Source organism: Oryzias melastigma, linkage group LG8 (assembly GCF_002922805.2).
Source record: "Oryzias melastigma strain HK-1 linkage group LG8, ASM292280v2, whole genome shotgun sequence".
NCBI lineage: Eukaryota > Metazoa > Chordata > Actinopteri > Beloniformes > Adrianichthyidae > Oryzias > Oryzias melastigma.
The window spans coordinates 4,745,083-4,767,336 of record NC_050519.1 but is presented as its reverse complement, the minus strand read 5'-3'; the positions used below and the strand labels follow the sequence as shown (position 1 = coordinate 4,767,336).

Sequence of the window (22,254 nt, the reverse complement as noted above, 5' to 3'; positions counted from 1 at the left end):
GGAAACGTGTAGTGATGCTTTTATTCAGCTCTTAAAATTAAATAAACCTGATATTTATTGATCCACGTCTTTCATTATGAAGTCGAGAAAAGTTTTTGACAGAAGCTCCTCCCACACATCAGGTAAACCGTGAAGCAGTTACTTAAGAGCGTGTTAAAACAAAGTTGATTTGCATGAATTTGACCCAAACTCCATTCGATGTGAACGGATGTGAACGTGGGTAGGGGGTGGGGTGGTCCGCGGTGCACACGTATGCCAGTCAACAAGCTTTTGCCTTCTCGCTCTTGCAGCCTTTCATAGAAGATCGTGATAAAACGATCTCTCAAATATGACACACTGGAGATCGTAAGACGGTTTTATATCAGCATATCGCCCACCCCTATGAATCCAACTCAAAAATTTAATTGGAGCCAATTGTGACTCACTGTTTTTCTCAACCCATAAATCACACTTAAATATTGTTCAAAAATAGAAAATCCCTCTTCAGTTTACCTTAATTCTGGTTGTGCTTTCAGAAAATCCAATTGATTTTCCGTGGTGCATAGCGCATAGCAATCTAATCTTTAAAACGTTTTAGCTCAGTACCGTTAGTTTTTTAAAACTAAAAACTTTATTTTTCTTTAAACAGAGAGCCACAATGGAAGGATAAAAGAGCCACGTTTGGCTCTGGAGCCGCAGGTTGCAGATCCCTGCACTAGACCAGTATTACTGACTTTTCTCCACCAAAGTGCATTTTTTTACGTAAAGACAAGATCAGTATATTTGTTTAACTTTTATGGAGAACATAAAGACGGGGGGATCAGGGGCGGAGCTGCTCAGCTCAACTCCAAAGGCCACGCCCCCTCAGAGGAGATTTTGGAAACAGAGTAAATGGTAAATGGTAAATGGCGTATACTTGTATAGCGCTTTCTACCCTCCTTCGAGGGCTCAAAGCGCTTCACAGTCACAGACCCATTCACCCATTCACACACACATTCACACACTGGTGGAGGCTTCGAATCAACATGAAAAAAGGCTTTTGAAGACATTCAGGTCATGGGAGTTTGTAAAACCTTCATATTCATAATTAAAAAACAACTAGGAACTTTTATTTAAAATAAAAAAAATTAGTCAAAGGGGGACTTTAAATCAAATGTTACATTTTATCATTAGACCAGCTCTGACTTACATCAAAGAAAATCAATAGTGTTTAGCTAGCCACACATTGTGATTTCACAAATTTCATGTGTTCCCTACATATTTAATTCTGTTGTGCCATGACTTACACACCGCAAGACTTTTATCTAATTTATCCTCGATACCAAAATGCTTCCAAAAGGTGGCTTTAAGTTTGTGTGCTCTTAAAATGCTTCGTGTTTAGTTTTGCTTTTACTTTTACTTTAAAATATATAAATGTTTCTATTATCAATGATTTAAGTTCATATAATAATTCAGAATCGTCATTGATCATAATCGATGCATGTAAAAATGTATCTTTTTCCTCACAGCTATTAGCAGAATAAGCATTAAAGTATAAATTTAAAGACAGTTAAAATAATTGAATTTATACTACACTTAAGGTAACTGTACAGATGTGAACTTCTGAATACAAACCAATCAAATGCTTGTCAAAAAGAGTGACAGGATGAAAACTGATCCACAATATGTTGTAGCATTTTGATCTCCGGTTTGAAATCTTCAAAACCTAATAAACACACGACTGATGATTTATAAAAATAAACTGAAACATTTTAGGCATTCAGCTTTTAGGGCTTCAGGCTGAAACTGGTCATCAGTTCAAGCTTCTATTTCTGAAATACGCATGTCATCACTAATCCATCTGTATTTTAGCAAAGTGTGTTGTGAAGGATGATGACGTATGTGATCTGCTGATTCCGTTGGCGTGATCTACAGCTTAGCTCTAAACTTGATCTGATGCAAAAAATGTCATTTTTAACGAGGACAAAATGCTAAATTTTCCTGTTGAAATCTATTTCTGGACCTGTGACGTCCGGGGATCTGATGTTTGGAGCCATGTTGATGTGAGATTGGAGTAAATCTGGACTTTTTAAAAACAATGAAATATTTCTACTTTAGTACAACATTTGAGACAATCTTAATCCGTCTTTCCTCTTTTCTGTTCTTCTTTTCATGTTTAAAGGAAAATCAGTTTCCAGTTTGATATTTCAGAAATATCCCTCTAAAAATGTTTACTTTGATTCCCTAATTTTGCAGGGTTTTTTTTTTTAAATGACAAGTAACGTGAGAAGTAGATGAGCAAACATTTTTGCAGGGTTAAATTCAGAAATATCACCAGCAAAAAGAGACTAAACTCTGTAAAAAAGAAGAAAACTGTCTAACTTATTATGTAAAAACTTGCAAAATGAAAGCAGAGTAATTAAAATGTCCAATCTGCACCAAACTCTTTCCTTTAGTATTTATAATTCTTGGAAAGACAGTTTACAAAGTTGGTGGTCAGACCTGTTGCTGCTGGGAAAGAAGTCCCTCAGAGTAAAATAATATAAACACAAAGGAAATTGATGCACTCATTTAAACCTCAAAAGTTAAGAAAAAGCTGCACAGATTAGTTAAAAACGCGATAATTTTAAACTCAGCAGGACGACAGTCAGCTTTCTGTACAGAAATTATCATTTTTTTCACATAAACATCTCCCATTCTGGACCAGAACATTTCTAATGTTAACATCCGTTAAAGCTTTCTGTTGGATAAAATGAACTTTTAGTTCACTCGGAGTTTATCAGAGTTAAGATTGGAGACTTCTACCGAGTGCAGATGAACACCTGGACAGTTTCAAACTCCCTTTGTATGTAAATATAAAACAAAAGGCTAATGATGGTCTGAATCATGCAGCTTCTTTCCTTCATTTGTTTCTGGCATAAAAACGAGACTCAAATTAAATCAGGTATCCATCTGAAGCAAAGGAACTATTGTTCACTAAAGATGAAGTTTTGGTCTCACTGAGTCTAATATAACAAAAGCGCATTTTGTGGTGCTGAGAGCTCAATACTCTATTCAACTTCCTACACTCTGACTCTATAATTCCAAACTGTACGATGCTCTTGCTCATAGCCAGGAAAGTTAGCATTTCTACATGTCTAGCTGAAAGGTTTGATCTCTTTTGAGGGCAATTGTTCCCTTCAGCAGAGAGATTTCGCTCCAATGAGGTAGAGGTTGCAGGGCTGCACAGAAAACATTTAGCTAATAAGTTTGCTCTCTGTGTTCTCTAATGTTAGCTTAGCGTACCTAGACGACAATCCGTCTACAGCAGGGATCTCAAACTCGCGGCCCGCGGGATGATAATTTGCGGCCCGCGTCTTCATATGAAAGATTACTGTTCGTGCGGCCCGCAAGGCTGATGTGAATGACAGTTGTTGTGTGCAGAGCTGAACGAACCAATCACGGTGAGGTATATGGCTCTGGAGGCGGGACATCGGCGGGGTGTCCAGTACCTCCTTATTCATTCATTCATTCCTCCAGTCAGCTGGGCGGAGCCATGAAGCTGCTGGAAGATTTTTTTTTTTTTTAATAATTAATGTTGTGTAGCACAAGATAAATACTTTTAACTCATAAAAGATCACATTATTTACCAAAGTTTTGTTTTGCATATAAAATCTTTGCATTCTGGAGGTAGAGTTGAGCAAACAAGATGTCAACAGGGATGTAAAAACCTACATAGTTAATCCTCTATGTGAACCTCAGACATCAGTTGATAAATTTAACTGATCTAAATTAAATAAATGCTAATTAAGTAATTCTTAGTTTAAAAAAATACTATTTTTTTTTTCTTTTTTTTTTAAATCTTCTTTGTCTTCAGCAGTCTTACACTGCTGGGTTTTGTTATTTTAGTTTGGGGTTTGGTAGTCTTAGTTTGTGGGCTTTGTTTATTTGTTTTCTTTAGGTAGTTTTGTTTAGGGGGAGCTGCTGACTCAGACAGTCGACATGGCTGGTCAGCAGTCTCCATGACTTATTTTATGTTTGGCCAAGGAGCCACAATGGAGAGATAAAAGAGTCACAAGTGTGGAGGTTGCAGACAATGGCACCAAAATTTTAAGATTTTAAAAACCAACCAACAAACTCCCCCAAAAAAACAACTATATAGTTGTTCATTATTTTAATTGTCGACATAGTCAAGACTAATCAACTTTTCATGGCAGCCCTAAATCTGACGTATCATATTTTTGTTTGTAAGACCAGTTTACAATTTTAGCAGCTGATTTATCCTTTATAAGTAAGAACTAAGTGTTATTAATGTAAAAAACTATTAGTGTTATTTTCCATGGTTACATTGAAAATAAAAGAAAGCATGAGTGTTCCGCTTAGTTTTCTCAAATGTCTGAAAATGAAAGTGCAAAGGTTAAATGAAACAAACGCATAAACACAGTCGTGATCCCGGGAAGTTTCTGTGCATCTGGGCTAAATGTATTTTTATCCCGGCTGGATGCAGATGATGTGATGTCACAGACATTGTGATGATTGACCTGAAAACATTCTTCCTCTTGAGTAAATCTTTTCATGCTGTTTTTTTGGATGAAACATGTATAAAAAACAGAAACAGGAAAAAGATGAAATATCTGCTGATGTTCTGAGTGGTTCACATGCAGGCAGAGATGCTCATTCCTCCAAATGTGCTGATCTGGCTGATTTCTGTCTTAATGGTACAACAGAGCTCTCTTTGTGCTGCTGTAACATCCTCCATCTTCAATATTTATAAGCCCATCTCCCTCTTCCAGCATGATTTGTATCCTGATGGTTTAGCAAAAACACATGAGAGCAGACTTCAAAATGTGGGAGAAAAATGAATATTCAGTGTTTTCCCTCTTATCCTCATCAGCATCTGTTGTAACAGCATGTTTGTGTAACTGTTTAGAACAGTTTGGTGTTTTGGTTTCGCAAAAGTTGCTTTTGGTTCTCAGTTGAGCTGAATTTCTTTGTCCTCATTTAGGACCCTCGTCACACTGCTGATGTTTTAAGGTTAGGAACCCTATAAATACACACACCTCCAGCTGCATTCTGCTTTCAGTCTCTGCAGAGAAGAGATCTTCTGCCAGGAGCGTTCAGCTGTCACGGATTAACAAAGTGGAGAATGTAGAGCAGTCATGTCAATTCTTACTGATTTAAAACAGAATATTTGGGCTACACGTGAAACAGAGAGATTACCTCGTAGATCTGCAGACACGTTTCACTCTCAAAATCTAAAAATGAACACAATTACTCTTCTTTTATTCGCAGGGTTTTTGCAGGTCTAACCCAGACTTAAATGTAGAAATCAACAAAACCCTAACCCCTTATTTGAGCTTTTGCTTTAAATTTGAAACTAAATTAAGGTAATTTTGGAGCCAAAGGGGTTCAATAGACTTCAATGGACTCAAAAAGGCTCAAATTTAATTGATGCCTTAAGTCTTTAATCATATTTAAAGTTGAAATGTTTGTGAAAAGTTCAAGCCGCGTATAAAGTAACATCAGCATATGGAATTGTAAAGAAGGAACCAATGAGGACGCCTGAAGAAGTGAGCAGCTGTGCTGGGTAATGAGCAGCAGGTGGAAGTTTGAACACATGACTGGAGGTAATACGTCATGTGTTGAACACCACTGGAAGTATTTTGAGCTCAGTTTTACTTTGATAGGGTGTAAGGATTCATTTATTGATTCGATTTATATCATTATTTGTGGTTGTTAATACGGTTTATAGTCCATATTTGTTTTTAAACGATCCAATTTAAACCAGATTCACTGCCTTAAAATGGATCTAGAGCATCTTTAACCAAAACTTCAACCAGTGTGACTCAGAGATAAATACCTGAACTATGCAGGTGAAGTTTTTCAGATTCCTTGTATTTGTTGCAAGATAATAATATTGATAAAATCGATTTATTTCATTTTGAAACAACGACTTTCCTCAGACAGATCGATCCGGTTGGATCACAGGAATCGAAATAGATTCATGGATCAAGTCAGTAAATCATTAGTCTGGTCATTTTGAAGATTCAATTTAGGGATGTCCCGATCAGGTTTTTTTGGGCCCGATCCGATTCAGAGTCATTTGATTTTGTGTATCTGCCGATACCGAGTTCCGATCCGATACTTTTATAAGACATTTAAAACATCAATAAATTAAACAAACAGATTAGTGTTGTCCCTTATTTATATTTCAATAACCTTCTTTTATCGTTAAAAACTTAAATAAACACTTGTTAAGTAGCTTTAATAAACAAGTAAAAATACAGCAAATATAAACTAGGAAAAAAAATACAATTTTCTTGTTATATAAGTGATAATTAGTCATGTGATAAAGTTTAGTGACTTTAGCTTTAACATCTTTAGAGCTATTGAACATTTTTGACCAAATGTGATTCCTGTCCTCATTTAAAATTCTTAAAAATAAATTATGACTTTGTTTTAGCATAAAATTTGATGAGTGTTCATGAATAGCTGATATCATTATTAGTTTTAATTATTAGTTTTATTTATTTAGCTATTTTTAAGATTATGTGCTTCTTTTTAAGACATCACATTTTCTGTTTTATTACCACACTAGTTAATTTTCTTAACTGTTATTTCTCTGTCAGATAAATAAAACAGGCATATCAAAGGACAGCTCGGGTCCTAAGGAGTTAAATCACGGCGCTAGCATGTAGCAGTTAGCAGCTGCTGTGTAGCCATCTGTCTGCAGCATGAAGAGCTTCACATTAAAAAGAAACAAAATACTGTCTTTTTCTGTTGGAATACCTTTAGAGGTTGTTGTTTGAGTTATGACAAACCAATAGAGACACTTGCTGTCAGTTTAAAGTGTTTTTAAAAGAGTTATTGATCCCGGAAGTTAGCTTTCTAGCTAGCTTTGTTTACAAGTTAGCATTCTGCTTGAGCTGCTGCGTTTTCTGGTGATGACATTTTGTGATCTTTTCATGACATGCAGATATGTAGTGGAGTATTTATCCGTAATGATAAGATGAAATATAAAGCTCTGATCATAATGAGAATAAATGAAATATCCGATCCTGATCGGACAAAGGAGTCCGATTCCGATCGAGTCCCAAATCCCGAGATCGGTCCCGATTTCCGATCACGTGATCGGATCGGGACATCCCTAATTCAATTATAAGTTTGAGCTAAACGTGAAATGTAGTTAAATAGTTCAGTTCTTTACACATTTATTCACAAGTTCAGAGCTTTATTCTGAGGATCATTTTCCAGTATTTTCCCAGATAAAATGTCTGGTTTGCAAAATTAGAAAATGGGATACCTACGTTTTTAAAGACTTTCCTGAACTGTGTGTGGCGTGTGCTAGGAGTGTGTGATTGGTAGTTGTGTATTTGTTTGCTGTGATGAGTTCTTTGGAGGTTTTTTAGACCGTATGAGGGACGTTTAAGGGACTGAGAGAAACAAATATTAAACAAAATGATGTGTTGATGGTTGAATTGCTGTAGCCTTGGACAAGAACTTCGTGATCCAGAGTTTATAGTTGCATTAAAACCCAAACGCTCACTGAACCTTCTTCCAGACTGGCTCTAAAATACATTGTAAACACTAACACTAAGTTTTTAACACTCACCAACAGAGTAGAAAGTCATTGTACTGAGCTAAACTCTGGAATAAAGCAAAAGGCGTTCAGATACTCCTCACAACTTCTTCCAATGTCTTAATAATGACGTGTTTGGAACAGAAATGGCTTCTTGATAAGCTTATATGAAGGTTGTTTTTTTTTTTTTTTATGAAATCATTAAATAATAAGTCAGAATGCAATTTTTCTTTCATCAAGTGTTAAAGTTTCAATGAGAGCTAAGACAAAATAAGAGCATGTTTTTTTATTCTCTATAAGCTGGTTTAAAGATCCACTTCTATCATCTTTTGATGTATTTTCAAAGCATTCCCAATAGTTTTTTAATTATTATTATGTAAATTCAGGCAAAATAATAATTAAAAAAAAGCTGTTGTTTTCTAGGACATAGTCTCTGGAGAGCGACAGTAGTTCATGAGTTCTGAGTTGTGGACTGTTGGTGCTGAGTAAGCTTTATTTTTGCTCTTTTTCTTTTTTTTTTTTCATAAACTATCTAGCTTACAGCCCCGCACAACCCCAAGCTAGCATTAGTGGTGTAACAAGCATATTAGAGTCATCCAGACGTACAGTTTTCAGCTCAGACGTACATGGATCTATTTGTCTGCAAGCGGATGCATCGGAATGGAGCAGAGCAGAGAACTTGTGGCCCATCTAATGTAGTTTGTACGTAACAACTATAACATTTTTAAATGAAATTGTTTTATCTGCTCTTGATAAAGAAAAAAGAAATACTCAGACACCCAAGTTAAGCTTAATTACTTTATTATTTGTCCTCCATCATGAGAAAAATGCTACAAAAACATCTTAAAAAACTTTTATTTTTAGGGTTATATTTATTTTAAGGTTCTTCAACCCCTCTCAGAAAGAAAGGTTCAGGTTAGTGTTTGTTGATGTGATGACATCACGTTAAATATCAGTCATTTTTAATGAGGATCTTTTGTTTCACAGTTTTTCTTTGATTGTATTTTGTTAGTTTTGCTTTTTCTCTGCACCACAGAAAAAATAATCTAGATATGTAAAAAAAGGAAAATATAATTCTTACCAATACAACAGAAAATATACAGGATTAGACTTTTATAATCAAACCTTTTCACCTCTAGAGTTGTTCAGAAACTTTTTGCTCCTCCCACTTTCTGCACTGAGGTTCTTTGTATCGACTGAGGTTTGCAGTGAGGACATATGTGGAATAGTGAGGAGAGTGACAGAGGTATTGATCTGTAGAGGCTGCGATAATGCTGCTGACTCGCTCTGCTTTGGCTGACCGGATCTCTGAGTCGATATGAAAACGGACACATTTATGTGTTTGTTTGCTCAAAACGAGAACGCTTCATCAGGAGAGTTGATTTAAAACCTTCAAGCTGTTTTGGTTTCCGTTTTCCAAATGTTTAGCTTATGAAAGCGTCTGGATTTCATTTGCTAATTACTGTTGATATATTTCGCTCTCGGGGGTCGTTTTTCACGCCGCTTAAAGGCACGACAGATCCACGGCAGAGAGGGAACATGCTGTACAGTAAACATGACGCATCCTTTCTGCCGCTTCCACCTCCTCTGTCCCATCAGCAGCGTTTCCATCAGAAGCTGACACACCGGCTGCTTCATGCAGCTTTGCATCTGCTGCTCTCGCACACCAACACAGAGCTCTGAGGGCTCGCTGAGAGGCTGTGATTAATAGTAGCAGCAGCAGCCACTGTTTATCTGTAAGCACACCTCACATCCACACTCGCAGAAACTGCAGCAGGATTTATTGCATTTAGTCTCAAAGGACATGATGTATGGTGGTAATTACGCTTTGCGTTTCCTCTCGTTCAGCTCGCCAAAGAAAAAAAATCTGTCTCTTCTCTGATAATGAAGGATGTGCACAAAGGTTAACGATGAGTCTTCTCCTCGCAGATTTCCCCTCCTCACCTCCCTGACCCATGAAAGAAGCCATGCCGGTGCTCACAGCAGGAGCAGGTAAGGCAGCCGGCACAGATGCTCCGCCCACATGCCCAAACTCTCCATCTGTTCGCACAAAACGAGTACGCTCTCCCCCGCAGGGCTCCATGAAACTCTGGCCCTGCTGACCTCTCAGCTGCGGCCCGATGCCAACCACAAAGAGGACATGGTCTTCCTGAAAGACGTCTTCAGTGAGAGGAGTCTGGGTTACCTCATGAAGGTGAGCGACGGCACTCCTGCCACCCCTTGATTTAGTGTTGTTGATGAAGAGTCAGATCGCCGAGGGACTGTATCACACCAGCTCTGGCTGCCTTCTTTAATATGTTATTTTTTAAATTGTCATACTGATTTGTAATCTTCAGTAATGAATTCTAAATTTCAAAATGTATTTTCAAATTTGAAATATGGAAAAAAAGAGAGAAATTTGAAAAAAAACTTCTATACCTCTAAGTTTAAAACGTTTTTAAGTCCATATTCAGGTTCTATCTACAGGAGGCGCGGCCAATGAACTCGCATTAAAAAGTTAAACTAGTTGAAGTTTAACCAATCAGGGACTCAGATTTGGTAGTGACGAATGGTTAGCGTCTCTTTAAAGCAGGGGTCCCCAATTTTGTTCTTGTGAGGGCCACATAACTGTTTTCTTCTCTGAGGGGGGCCGGGGTTGGTTTGTAGGCGAACAGAAAAAGTGTAACAATTAAAGCCTAAACGTAAATATTTATGGTTTTCTAAAAAGCTAAAGATAGCCAAATGTAAATAATTAATTTATGTAATCTTTACAGAAAAAATAATGCTGAAAACATTTTAAAAACTAGATATTTAGCATTACCTGTGATAGATTAATAGCTGAAAATGTTTAAATTGATAGCTGAAAACACTGAAGCTGATAGCTGAAAACACTGAAACTGATAGCTGAAAACACTGAAACTGATAGCTGAAAACACTGAAGCTGATAGCTGAAAACACAGAACCTGATAGCTGAAAACACTGAAGCTGATAGCTGAAAACACTGAAGCTGATAGCTAAAAACACAGAACCTGATAGCTGAAAACACTGAAACTGATAGCTGAAAACACAGAATCTGATAGCTGAAAACACTGAAGCTGATAGCTAAAAGCACTTAAGCTGATAGCTGAAAACACTGAAGCTGATAGCTGAAAACACTGAAACTGATAGCTGAAAACACTGAAGCTGATAGCTGAAAACCCTGAAGCTGATAGCTAAAAACACTGAAGCTGATAGCTGAAAACACTGAAGCTGATAGCTGAAAACACTGAAACTGATAGCTGAAAACACTGAAGCTGATAGCTGAAAACACATGCATTTGTTTTTTTTAATTCACTTATTTATCACTCCAATCATCTTTTGATCAATTTTAAAATCATTCCCATTGGTATTTTATTCACGATTAATATATATATATTTTTTGCCAAAATCATAAATGTCATTTTGTAGGATGTAGTTTCCACAGAACAGCAATAGTTCAATATAAATTTACCTCTCAGTTGTGAGTGGAACTGTTTGATTTGAACATATTTTAAACATTTTTTCAACTTTTATTATGTGTTAAAACACTTTCTTTAGACAAAGAGGACATGCTGTAACTCTTCCAATAGTAGCCTGGTGTTTATTAGAGAGCCTCCACTATTGGACGATATTTCCCACATTAACCCACAGTGTAAATGTGTCTAAGAATGACTATAAAACACTGATGTTTGTCTTCTAAATGATCTATTTGTCAACGTTTGTGTCCCTTTTTATTGAGCTGAAACAGCTTTTCTGTCTCTACTTTGCTGCTATTTTTGTGCTACTTCTGACATTCTCTCCTGTTTGCTCCAGATTCACGAGAAGCTGCGTCAGTACGAGAGGCAGAGCCCCACACCTGTGCTCCACAGCGCCTCCTCTCTGGCTGAGGATGTGAGTTCATCACACACAGCAGATGCAGCAGTCGTTCACTGAGCGCTGGCTCCAGACGGAGAAATCATTTCTCAAAGTTGCTGAGTCATCCTGAGGCTCTTCTAATCAAAGTTCGCATCCTGCTGCTCTTTCACTAGTTCTCAGGAAATTGCTGAGCTCGGCAGCTTCTCTGTGCATGTCTGTGAGTGAAGCTGCAGTCTTCATTATGTCTGCACACATGCATGCCTGTGCTGTCTTCTGCAGGTGGCAGAGGAGCTGCAGAGTGGACCGATGAGCTCCGACGAGAAGGAGCTTCTGCACCTCCTGACGTCTCCACACCTGAAGGTGAACTACAGAGCTTTACCTGCTGTACGTTCTCAGCAGCTGAGCATCAACACGTCTGGTTTCCGTCTTCAGGCCGTCCTCTCGGTGCACGACACCGTGGCGCAGAAGAACTTTGACCCCGTTCTGCCGCCGCTGCCCGACGACTTTGAAGACGAGCTGGAAGAGGAGTCTGTGAAGATCGTCAGACTGGTGAAGAACAAGGAGCCTCTGGTGAGCAGACATGACAACACCAGAGCTCACAGGAGGAGCGGACCAAAGAACAATCAGTAATCTAACATCTCTGTGCTTCAGGGAGCCACCATCAGGCGCGATGAGGCGTCTGGGGCCGTCATCGTGGCTCGCATCATGAGAGGAGGTGCAGCTGACCGAAGCGGTGAGTTATTCTTCAACTGCAAAACTGCGTGTTTTCTTGCAGGAATTTTTCAAAGTAAAAGGAGCCACACATTTGTGGAGCTTTAGCATGACTCATAGTGCGAAACCGCTCCTGTCTTACAGCTCCGAGTCACTCAGCGTGCTTCCATCTGATCTAGAATGTGGTTAAGGGTTTGCAGCAGTGTGAGCAAAGCTGTACAGCACAGTCAGTAATCTGATCTGCATTGATCCACGTCATCTCTCCTGCTTAGTGCTTCAGTTTGTCTCACTGAAATCATATCGCTTTCTTCTGTAAATCTTCTTTAACCACTTTGAAACCAAAGTGTGCCGTGTGGAGCGGCGCCCTCAGCTTTAAGGTTAAACTGCTTCCTTAAGGAAAACAGTAGAACTATTTCTGCAGTTCCACCTTAACATTTTAGCCTCTTTTTTTATCAAAGCCTGCTAGCTGAAGTTATTTGGTTTCCACCTGCGTGTTGTTGAGATCTCCTGCTGCTTCACCGTGGATCTCTGCAGGAGCAGGCAAAGGTCTGCACTTCCCTTCCATGAATAAGTCATGTTCTTCAAAAAGGAAAGCAGCTCCACAAACGGAAGATAGAACTGAGGAGTTCAGTTTGGGGTCTCAGCTCTGATTTCCTGCTCATTTATTGAGTTCTTTTGTCCAAGCTAACATTAATGAATGGCTTTTTTTCTGTCAAACAAGGTTTGTTGGTTTGTTTTAAATACACATAGAAACCTGTTTCTGCCAGAAGTTTGTTGGTTGAACAGAAAGTTCTGGAAGTCAAAGAAAAGGAACCCAGCATGAAGCCGAGTCTGATTGTTGCAAGAGTGTCTTCTGCTGTTGTGAAAGAGTGTGATTTTATTACTGCTGCAGAGTAAATAACATTTTAGCATGAAACTATAGGAAGCTATGCTCTATAGTTGGGACGGCCCGATCCGATTCCAAGTTTTTTGATCATAAGCCAATACTGACTCCTAATCTGATACTTTTGTAATACAATTAAAAATTGAACAAGATTAATAAACAGATTGAGGTTGTTCTCTATTTTTATTTCCTTAACCCTCTTTTATCATTTAACTCTTAAACAGAGTACTTCTGTGAAGTAGCTTGAACAATTATGTACCAACTAGTAAAATTAGTGAACTACTAACTTGTAAAAATAGGTGATAATTAGTCATTTGAGAAAGTTTGGTGACTGTAGATTTTTTTAAAGGGTAATTCATTTCTCCAATTAAAAATTGTGGCACATTAATGATGAATTTCTAATAATATCATTGTATTATGAATATTTGATTTATTTGGTTTTATTTAACCTTTTTTTTTTTGCAGGAAATTCCATTGAGATTAGATCTCTTTTTCTAGGGAGACCTGAGCCAAAAGGCATCATCACAAGAAAATATATCCAGTTAAAACAAAGTATTAAAAAAATACAGTTACAATGAACAGCACAACAATAATAAAACGGTTAATCACGAGTAAGAGTCAGGTCAAGAGTGAGATGTGCATATTTCTGTTTAAAGCTCAGAAAGTGTTGCTATGATGATGATTAGCTCATATAAATGTAAACATTTATTAGTTTTGGTTTGTTTTTATTATTTTAATAGATTTTGGGATTCTTTTAACCTTTTTAGATCATCAACATGTGTGAACATCAGATTTTGGGTTACAAACCTGATCTTTTTTTCCGTTAAAATTCCTTCGTAGGTCGTTAGTAACACTTGCTGTCGGTTTTAAACGTTCATTAAAAATGTTTGATCCTGAAGTCCAAATCTGTGGATATCTTGTTAGATTTACCGAATTCTTCCGTGTCCTTTTGTATTCTGCTGCTCCTTACATCAATAAAATGTTGTCATCCTGTCATGATATGAGTATTCATCTAGAATAATAAGCTTGAAATACATAGCATAATAATAATAAATTAAAATCTAATCCTGATATCAACATCCGATATCGATTGATTCATCAACCTCGATTTGCGATCACATGATCGGATCAGGACATCCCTGATCTGTAGGGTAGATAAGACTGGTGTGTTCGCTCACGTTCATTAATCTTTCATATCCTCCTGTGAATCTTTGCTTCATTGAGAAAACTGGTGGTTTTTATCGTCCAGGTTTCCTGTGTCTCATGTGTACATGATCCGTGTCTGCGCTGCATCGATCAGCCGTCTCACAGCTTTTAGTTTCAGTGTTGTGGCTGCAGCTGAACAGATCCAGATCCTGTCTGAGGATAAAGAGTATCTGTGGATCTGACACTTTAAACTGACGGTAGGACACAACCGATAAAGTGCTCACATCCTCTCTGTCCCTCACAGGTTTGGTTCATGTTGGAGATGAACTCAGGGAAGTCAACGGGGTTTCTGTCGTCCACAAAAGACCTGATGAGATCAGCCAGCTGCTGGTGCGTAAATGTGTTGTTGATTTTTACTGTTGTTCCTGTAAACCGTACGGATTATCTTCATAGCTTTAGCTCGCTCATTATCATGAAACTTTAAGCATAAAATCCATTCTTGTCATGGGGTCAAAGAATTCTACCAATAAGTTGATTTTATTCAGTTAATCAACTTATTGGTAGAATTCTGCTGTGCAGCTATGAGATCAGAGTAAGACAACTCTGTCTAAATTAAACATACATTCTGTGATTGACATTTTATTCAATTAAAGACAGAATATGGCATTTATCTGTAGTTTTTAGACAAAACTGATCTTTTATTTTAATAAAAAAGGCATAAGATGAATGTCGACTAGACAGACACGCCTCCGCCAATCCAGCTGGATCAAACTTCTCCAATAAAAAAACTTTTTTATTATTTCCACAAATACAATAAGGAAAATTTATGAGGGAAAAAAACTGCAAAAAAAAAAACAGAATTCCAGGAAAAATGTCAAACGGATCGCAGAGCTCTTAGGAGAGATTCCTATTTTTTGGGCTGAAGCCACACAGACACTGTCGTTATAGCGGCATGAGAAAGGTCTCATCATGGAGCTGTGAGGTCAGTGATGTTCCTCTATCAATAGGAACCGTTTAAATATGTGGCCCAAAGAAATCTGTCAATTTCTCCTGGAATTCCTTTTTTTTTTTTGTATTTTCTTTCAAAATCATGTTGATTAGTTCGTTAAAAAAAATGTCTTCTTGATTTTATTCAAATTACACCTAAAACTTTATTTCTATGTTGCAATAACAGTTTGTTAAACATTTTTGGGGCTTCCACAGCAAAAGGAATCACCTTTTTCCAGATGGAATTTTCTGTTTACGTAGGATTTTGTTTCTAGTGTGTGAATCCAATGTGGAAAAATGTCACAATAAAAGTAGTGTCACATAGCCGAGGCTGTGCTGATTAAAATGATACCAAATAAGAAGAAAGGTAGTCATACAAAGTGAAAACACAAATAAATTCAAGTTGGCTAAAGTTTTAGGCCCCAAATTCCAAAGATTTTAGAAATCTGTTGAACAAAACCAGTTTTTTGTGGAAATAGTCAAGGCTTCAATTTATTGCTTGTTTAATGAAAATACAGAGTAAGAACTGTTTCACTTTAAATGTGTGTTTAAATGGAGATACATTTATCAGAATGCATTTTTAAAACGGCATCGTGTCCTTTGGTCAGTCACAGTCTCAGGGCTCCATCACTCTGAAGATCATTCCCGCCATTAAGGAGGAGGACAGACTGAAGGAGAGCAAGGTGAGAAGAAACAGCCGGATGAGCCTCATTAGTAAATAGGGTATCGATCATTGTTTCCAGAAACAATTCGATTCACCAGAGCCTGGATCAAGTCAATTCCGATTTTTATTTTTTACGCTTTCGATCCTCTCAATTCAATTTGATGTAGTTTGAGTTTGCATGATTTACACATTTAGACACATTTGTTTAGAAATATATTAATAATCTACTATATGTTTTGAATATTTTTACATTAATCTGATTTATTTGTGAAATATTGAGATTGTTAATAGCATACAGTGTTACATAGATTATCTAAAGGAGATGTTCTAACAAAAATGTTCAGATCATTAACATTGTAAACATTGTTCTGCTGCTCCGTTTCAGTTTGGCCACTAGGTGGCGATCGGGCTGTAGCAGTACACCTTTATCAAGAAGAATAAGCAAAGAAAGAGTAAAAAACTGCATTTTAGACCACAAATGGTTACTTTAAGGAATGTTTCCTTAAAAGAGTTTGGAAAATTCATGCCTGTGAGTTTCTAAAATTGTTAATTTAAGCAGAATATATGTTGACCAAGGGTTAGCATTAGCATCAAGCTAGCAAACTTTAGCCTTATATGCTAGATCGATATATATTTTCATGAATCGATTCAAGACTTTCAGGTAAATGATCATTTTCTTATACAATATTTCTTCTCAGGTTTACGTGCGAGCTTTGTTCGACTACATCCCCTTGGAAGACAAGGCCACGCCCTGCCAGGAGGCGGGGCTTCCCTTTAAACGAGGGGACATCCTGCAGATCGTGACACAGGACGACCCCACGTGGTGGCAAGCGAAGAGGGTGGGGGACAGTAACCTGCGGGCCGGACTGGTTCCCTCCAAACAGTTCCAGGAGAGGTGAGCGTCCGCCGCTCCGCTCACCCAAACGCTGCACATTTGTGCTAGTCAGTCGTCCATAATCTTCTAAACCCACATGGGTGCGCTCCAGCCTGAGAGGTCAGCTGTGATTAGATGGAGCCTCAGAGCAGAAAGTGAACAGACATATGTTGAATGTGGAAGTGTCATAATCCATCAGTGAGGTGATGTCAGCAGGCGGACGGCTTTCCCGCCAAACTCTGCAGGATTTGCAGGAATTTTTATTCTTTTCAAGTAAAAATGAGTTTCTGATGCAGTTAGACTTGTGTTTCTGTCCCTATTTGACCTTTTGCAAACTGTTTTCTCTGGTCTTTCTTTACACTTCCCTGTCCCTCCTGATGATTTCTGTCCTGTCTTTGACTCTTTGTTGTGCTTCACATTGATCCAGACGACTGGCTTACAGGATGAAAATGGGCACACTGCCGAATCCAAAATCCCCTAAAAAGCCTGCCTGTAAGTTTCTGCTCCACAGGATTTCACTTCAGCTTCTGCATCTTTCTGCACTTTGTCCTGCAGCACTCAGCGCAGATGTGACGCATGAGCCGAACCCTTCCATGCTTTTAAAGAACGAAGAGGCTCAGAGACGGAGAGGATTCACATTTACGGGTTTACTTCATTTCACGTCCAGTCCATCTGGTCCGGAGGACCAAACAGCTGTCGCTCAGCTGCACTTTTCAAGAGAAACATCCGAGTGGATAAAGAGAGCCGCGGCTCTTCATGCAGCGTAAGCCCCGGGCGATCCGATTAGTCCGGAGCTGCAGGCAGACAAGAGCTTAGCAGGATGCCAGCGAGCTTGGTGATGTCATAGAGCAGCCCCGCCCCCACGCTCCTCTTTAAATAGTGGGTCCCCCTCCTCGTCTCTGAGGCCTCTTCAGTCACTGCGTGTGTTTAGGAGCCATAAAGCCCATTCTCCATGTTTACCTGTTCTGACCTCTACCCTGTAATAATGCTCCTCTTTCATCTTCTCTGCTGCTGTCAGCTGAACAAGGATGTGACAAAGGTGGGTTCAGAAGCACAAACACCACACTCACGATGAACAGGGGAGTGTTTATGGGCTGGATGACGGGGAGGGAGCGGCGTGCATCTGGGACTCAACTCCTTCTGTTAGTGTGTCAGTCCAGAATAGACTCTTTAGTGTGTGCTCGAGTCCTGGGAGACTGCAGCTCAGCCGAGCAGAGGTTTTAAAGACAATAAGGGTTCCGTTTCTACTTCCTCCTCTGAGTTTTATTTGTCCTCTTTTACCTGAACTCTCGGCTCGTTGATAGATTAAGACAGTTTGTTCACATGTATGTGGGACACAGCTGGCAGATGCAAGCATGTCTCCTCTCTTATTCAGTGGTTCTTACCTCCAACAGTGCTCCATCCAGGCTGCCCCCCCCCCCCCCCCNNNTTCTTCCTTTTTTGCCGCCTGCAGGGCTCCGCCCTCCCTCTCCAGCTCCTCTAACTCTTCCAGGTGTCTTACCCCGTGCTCACCCCCGTCTCCCCTGCTTGCCTCCCTACAGAGGACTGTGACTGTGAGGGCTATTTCAATGGACAGTACATAGGTGAGAGTGTGCACGTGTTTCTCCACTTCCTGCTGTTTGCCTGCTACAGCCTGGCTTTGGGGGGTGGGGGGTGGAGGGGGATCAATATTCCAGATAAGAATCTATCAGTTTTTATCATACAGAGGTCCCTCGTTGTATCACCGTTCATCTTCTGTAGCACAGATTTTTTTTTGGTACAATTTTAAGAGTTCATTGTGTTCTGCGTCGTGATTGGCTGCTGTCATGTCTTTGACCCTTCATTGTAACTTTCTAGAAAAATTGAAATGTTTTTAAAAATTACAATTTTTTGGACAACAAGTGAAACAAAAATCAAACTTTATTTAACTCATTCACAGTCAAAGCACAGTATAAATCACTGCAAGGCCCGTGACTACATTACCCACAATGCTCCAACAACCCATCAAGCTGTGTGGTTTTGTAGTTTATAAAATCATAATAAAACATTTTGACAGATTTTAGAGTGCCGTGTACCACAGAAAATCAATTGGAGATCAGTTTTCATATATATATGCATATATTATCAGGCTAGGTTCACACAGGCCGCGGAAGCGCAGGAAAGCAGCGTGGAGCGGAGTGCGCGCAGCATTTTTCTCTCCTGCAATTCTTACCAGACGTGTATTTTTCCAGCGACGGTCGACAGGCACTTCTGATAGAGCTTTTTTGTTTTTGCCATCATGGGGAGTTAATAACCTCAAAATATGACCCCATGTTTCTGCTAAGAAGTAGCAAGAAGTTAGTAGGCCCACACTTTTATTTTCTCAAAAGTTATGAACTATTAATTATTTTAAAAAAGGCCCTTTTCCCTTTTTGTTTATTGATGCCAAGAGACAAAAGTTCATTTTTTTGTTCCATAATAGTAACTAAAACCTAAATACAAAGCAATGTCTCATCTTTCTAAAGGATGACTTTCATTGTGTAGTCAGTAGTAAATTGACCAGAATGAGTCTAAGTGTTGAAGGTTGCAGACCTCTGCTGTGAACCTCTGCGTCTCCTATATAAGAATATGTTCAGTTTGACAAATTGCTATAATACTGGACTTATTTTTATATAAAGATTTGAACTTTGAGAGTTTAAACAAAAGAGGAAAGTGTGAAAATGTTCCTGTCTATCTTTGCGATATCGCCCATTGTGGCTCATATTTAATGGAGTGAAACGAGGGGCCGCTGTAGTGGATTTGAAACAGTAGTTTAATAGTAACTGTCATGAAAACCTGCATGTTCATTGTAAAATAAATGGCTGGGGCGCAGAGATCATTTAGCCAATTTAAAAAAAAAAGTCAATATTTGTTTTTAAAGCCTAAAATTGAGCAGGCTTGTTGTCTTTGCACGTAAATGTTTAGTGAAACTTGTGAATGGTGACGGCGCATGATGGTAGGAGTTTGTCTTTATCTTTAATCAGTGAAAAACGGTTTTTAAAACGGCTTCACACGTGTGAATCTCACCTGAAGCTCAGATAGAAAATGAAACCAAAACATGAATAAAGAAATAACAGCTCTCTCCCCTCCATTTTTTATCTGTTTACCCACTTTGCCCCACCCCGCCCTGCTGCTGGGGCGGAGCTGATAGCCCGACTGCAGCTTCTGTTCTGTCTTTGCCTTCTTGCTAACCTGCTTGAAGCTGCACCCCCACCCGTCCAACTCCTCCCCCCTCAGTGTTTTGCCCCTCTTAAATCCCTCACCCCTCCATTGCGTGCTTTAATGATCCACCCCTGCTGCTGTGGTCAGTGTGCTGCTCCCCTCCCGCCCTAAAACACGCCCCCATGCCACCCCACGAGGGCCCTGCTGCGTTGGAGGCATTGCACACTCAACCAGGCACGTCTTGTTGCTCGTTCACCTTGTGTGGAGGTGTGAGGCTGGGTTGTGTGATGCTCTAACGCCGGTTATAGTCTCTCCTAAGTGTAAAGCAGTGGCGCCCTCCTGTGGCCAGGTGTTTTCCTGGGAGTTTTATTCAGGTACAGTGGCCGGCTCACTCCTGCAGGTACACACCACTGACAGCGGGGGATCCACACCGGCCTGACGGCGGCGGAGCCTGCGCTGCGTTCACGCGGGGTCTGCCGGCTTCAGGCCGTGCTGCGAGTCCTTCCTCAGGGGAAAGCAGCATGCTCTGAACATGTCCGAGGAATTCGTGTTTGTGGAAAAGATTTACTCTGGAACAAAATGTGACGATCGCCACATTTTCAGGCTTTAACTAAAGTGCATGTGGTTTCAGTGGACGCATGTTCTCTAGCAGCCTCAGAGTTACTGTCCAGTCTTAGAATGAACTCTTTCAGTCCTCAGTGCATGACAGTCAGTGGGTTCAGTCATAGCTGCTGTGCACGAGTTCCTCCTGGTTTGAACCCTGAAGTAATGTCCTATCTCTTTCCTCCTTCTTTGTCGTAGCTGGTTTACGGAGGAGCTTCCGGCTGAGCCGGAAGGACCGGCAGGGCTCCTCTGCCGACGGCCTCGATTCTGGAGATCCCGAGTTCCTGACGTACGAGGAGGTGACCCGCTACCAGCAGAGGCCCAACGAGAGGCCTCGCCTGGTGGTTCTGATTGGTATGACTGACATCTGGTGGTCACAGTGTGTATTACAGTGAGATGGTGCTTCATTCATCGTTTCTGCATTTCCAAAGGTTCTCTTGGAGCACGGATAAATGAGCTTAAACAGAGAGTGATTGCTGAAAACCCGCATCGTTATGCAGTAGCTGTTCCACGTAAGTACTCAACCAAAAGCAAACAAAAACTTTGAGACAAAAAACCTTGAACCTGTTCTTGTCTCCAAAGATACAACTCGACCCAAGAAGCCTCACGAGAAGGACGGAGTGGAGTACCACTTTGTCACCAAACAGCAGTTTGATGCAGACGTTCTGAGCAACAAGTATGTTAATCACTGCGTAAACCTTTTTATTGTTTGCTTTATTTTATAAAACTAAAAATCTGTTGCTCCACAGGTTCATAGAGCACGGCGAGTACAAAGAAAACCAGTATGGCACCAGTATTGAAGCTATCCGCTGCGTCCAGGCCAAGAACAAGATGTGCATCGTTGACGTGCAGCCTGAGGTAAACGTGAGCAGTCTGTAAACAGCAGGAAGGTGCACAGATTATTCCTGAAGTCCTCCTGCATGTATGTGTTTCTCCAGGCCGTGAAGAGGCTGAGGACAACAGAGTTTAAACCATACGTCATATTTGTCAAACCTCGCATTCCTGAAAGCAGACGGCGCCGCAGCGCAGCCACCTCACCAGCAGGGGGAGACCATGGCCGCGTTACAGTGAGTCTTGTTTGGCACCAACATTATTTTAAAGGGCCTATTAGCAAACACGTTTTTGATCACTAAGTCCCCAAATTTTGATATGATGACATGATATTATAGACCCTTTAATGTATACCATCAATGTTATAGAATGAAATGGAAAAACATCAAATGACTACAAATGTTTTAACAAACTTAATTGGATCAACACATGACTGTCACTTTATTTTTAGGTCTCCATCCCCAACAGCCACCTATGAACTGAACTTCAATAACAATATATACAATAAACATAAATTGTCCTCCTCTGATTTGTAACTCTTACCATTTTGTGTGTAACTGTGTGTACTTTCTATTGTATACTCATATCAAAAACTTGCAAGTACACTTTACACACAATTGGCTTGAAATTGCAGCTTTAAATAGTACACGCTCAGGTGATTAACTGATCAGAGTCACAAGTGCACAAGGGGTTTTGAGACTCTCTTCAGTCTCTGGATTTGTGCGTAGATATTGAATTTCTTATCAGCCACTTTGAACTTACATGGCCTCATAATGGCTCCTCCTCCAAACCCAGTCCATCTCTCTCCAAGCCCCGTGTATCAGGAAGGAGCTGGTCGCCCAGAGAGGGAGCAGTGAGTTATGGGAAAAAAATGTCAAGTGTTTTAAAGTCTAAGAAAAATTCAGAGTGATTCTAGCAACATTTAAACACATCATCTACGCACAAATTAGGAGAGTCTCACAACCCCTTGTGTACTTGTAACTAGGGGTGTTGCGGATCACAAAACTCACGGTTCGGATCACTTTTCG

The 22,254-nt window shown here is 39.7% G+C and overlaps 1 protein-coding gene and 1 long non-coding RNA gene across 6 annotated transcripts in view; one reads left to right on the top strand and one right to left on the bottom strand.

The window, feature by feature from the left end:
• The window catches only part of mpp3a (membrane protein, palmitoylated 3a (MAGUK p55 subfamily member 3)), a 39,885-nt gene that overhangs the window by 15,076 nt on the left and 2,555 nt on the right, over positions 1-22,254 (top strand). Inside the window, exons 3-20 of one of the 3 annotated variants that reach the window (XM_024272142.2) lie at positions 9,446-9,508; positions 9,592-9,710; positions 11,327-11,404; positions 11,648-11,728; positions 11,801-11,938; positions 12,020-12,101; positions 14,413-14,498; positions 15,704-15,778; positions 16,458-16,654; positions 17,061-17,125; positions 17,652-17,672; positions 18,175-18,216; positions 20,101-20,166; positions 20,594-20,749; positions 20,827-20,907; positions 20,978-21,071; positions 21,145-21,253; positions 21,334-21,462. In XM_024272142.2, coding sequence (XP_024127910.1) covers positions 9,472-9,508; positions 9,592-9,710; positions 11,327-11,404; positions 11,648-11,728; positions 11,801-11,938; positions 12,020-12,101; positions 14,413-14,498; positions 15,704-15,778; positions 16,458-16,654; positions 17,061-17,125; positions 17,652-17,672; positions 18,175-18,216; positions 20,101-20,166; positions 20,594-20,749; positions 20,827-20,907; positions 20,978-21,071; positions 21,145-21,253; positions 21,334-21,462 — 1,656 coding nt within the window. In that variant the 5' untranslated portion in view covers positions 9,446-9,471. The remainder of the gene's footprint in view (positions 1-9,445; positions 9,509-9,591; positions 9,711-11,326; positions 11,405-11,647; positions 11,729-11,800; positions 11,939-12,019; positions 12,102-14,412; positions 14,499-15,703; positions 15,779-16,457; positions 16,655-17,060; positions 17,126-17,651; positions 17,673-18,174; positions 18,217-20,100; positions 20,167-20,593; positions 20,750-20,826; positions 20,908-20,977; positions 21,072-21,144; positions 21,254-21,333; positions 21,463-22,254) is intronic. The other 2 variants (XM_024272143.2, XM_024272145.2) reach the window with 2 other exon arrangements.
• The window catches only part of LOC112146357, a 23,678-nt gene continuing 22,499 nt past the window's right edge, over positions 21,076-22,254 (bottom strand). For 2 of the 3 annotated variants that reach the window (XR_002919253.1, XR_004948308.1), the window contains exons 6-7: positions 21,389-21,499; positions 21,076-21,268 (exon numbers count right to left, since the gene is read on the bottom strand). This is a non-coding gene — a long non-coding RNA (uncharacterized LOC112146357). Of the gene's footprint in view, positions 21,346-21,388; positions 21,500-22,254 lie in introns of all 3 variants that reach the window. The other variant, XR_004948309.1, reaches the window with a different exon arrangement.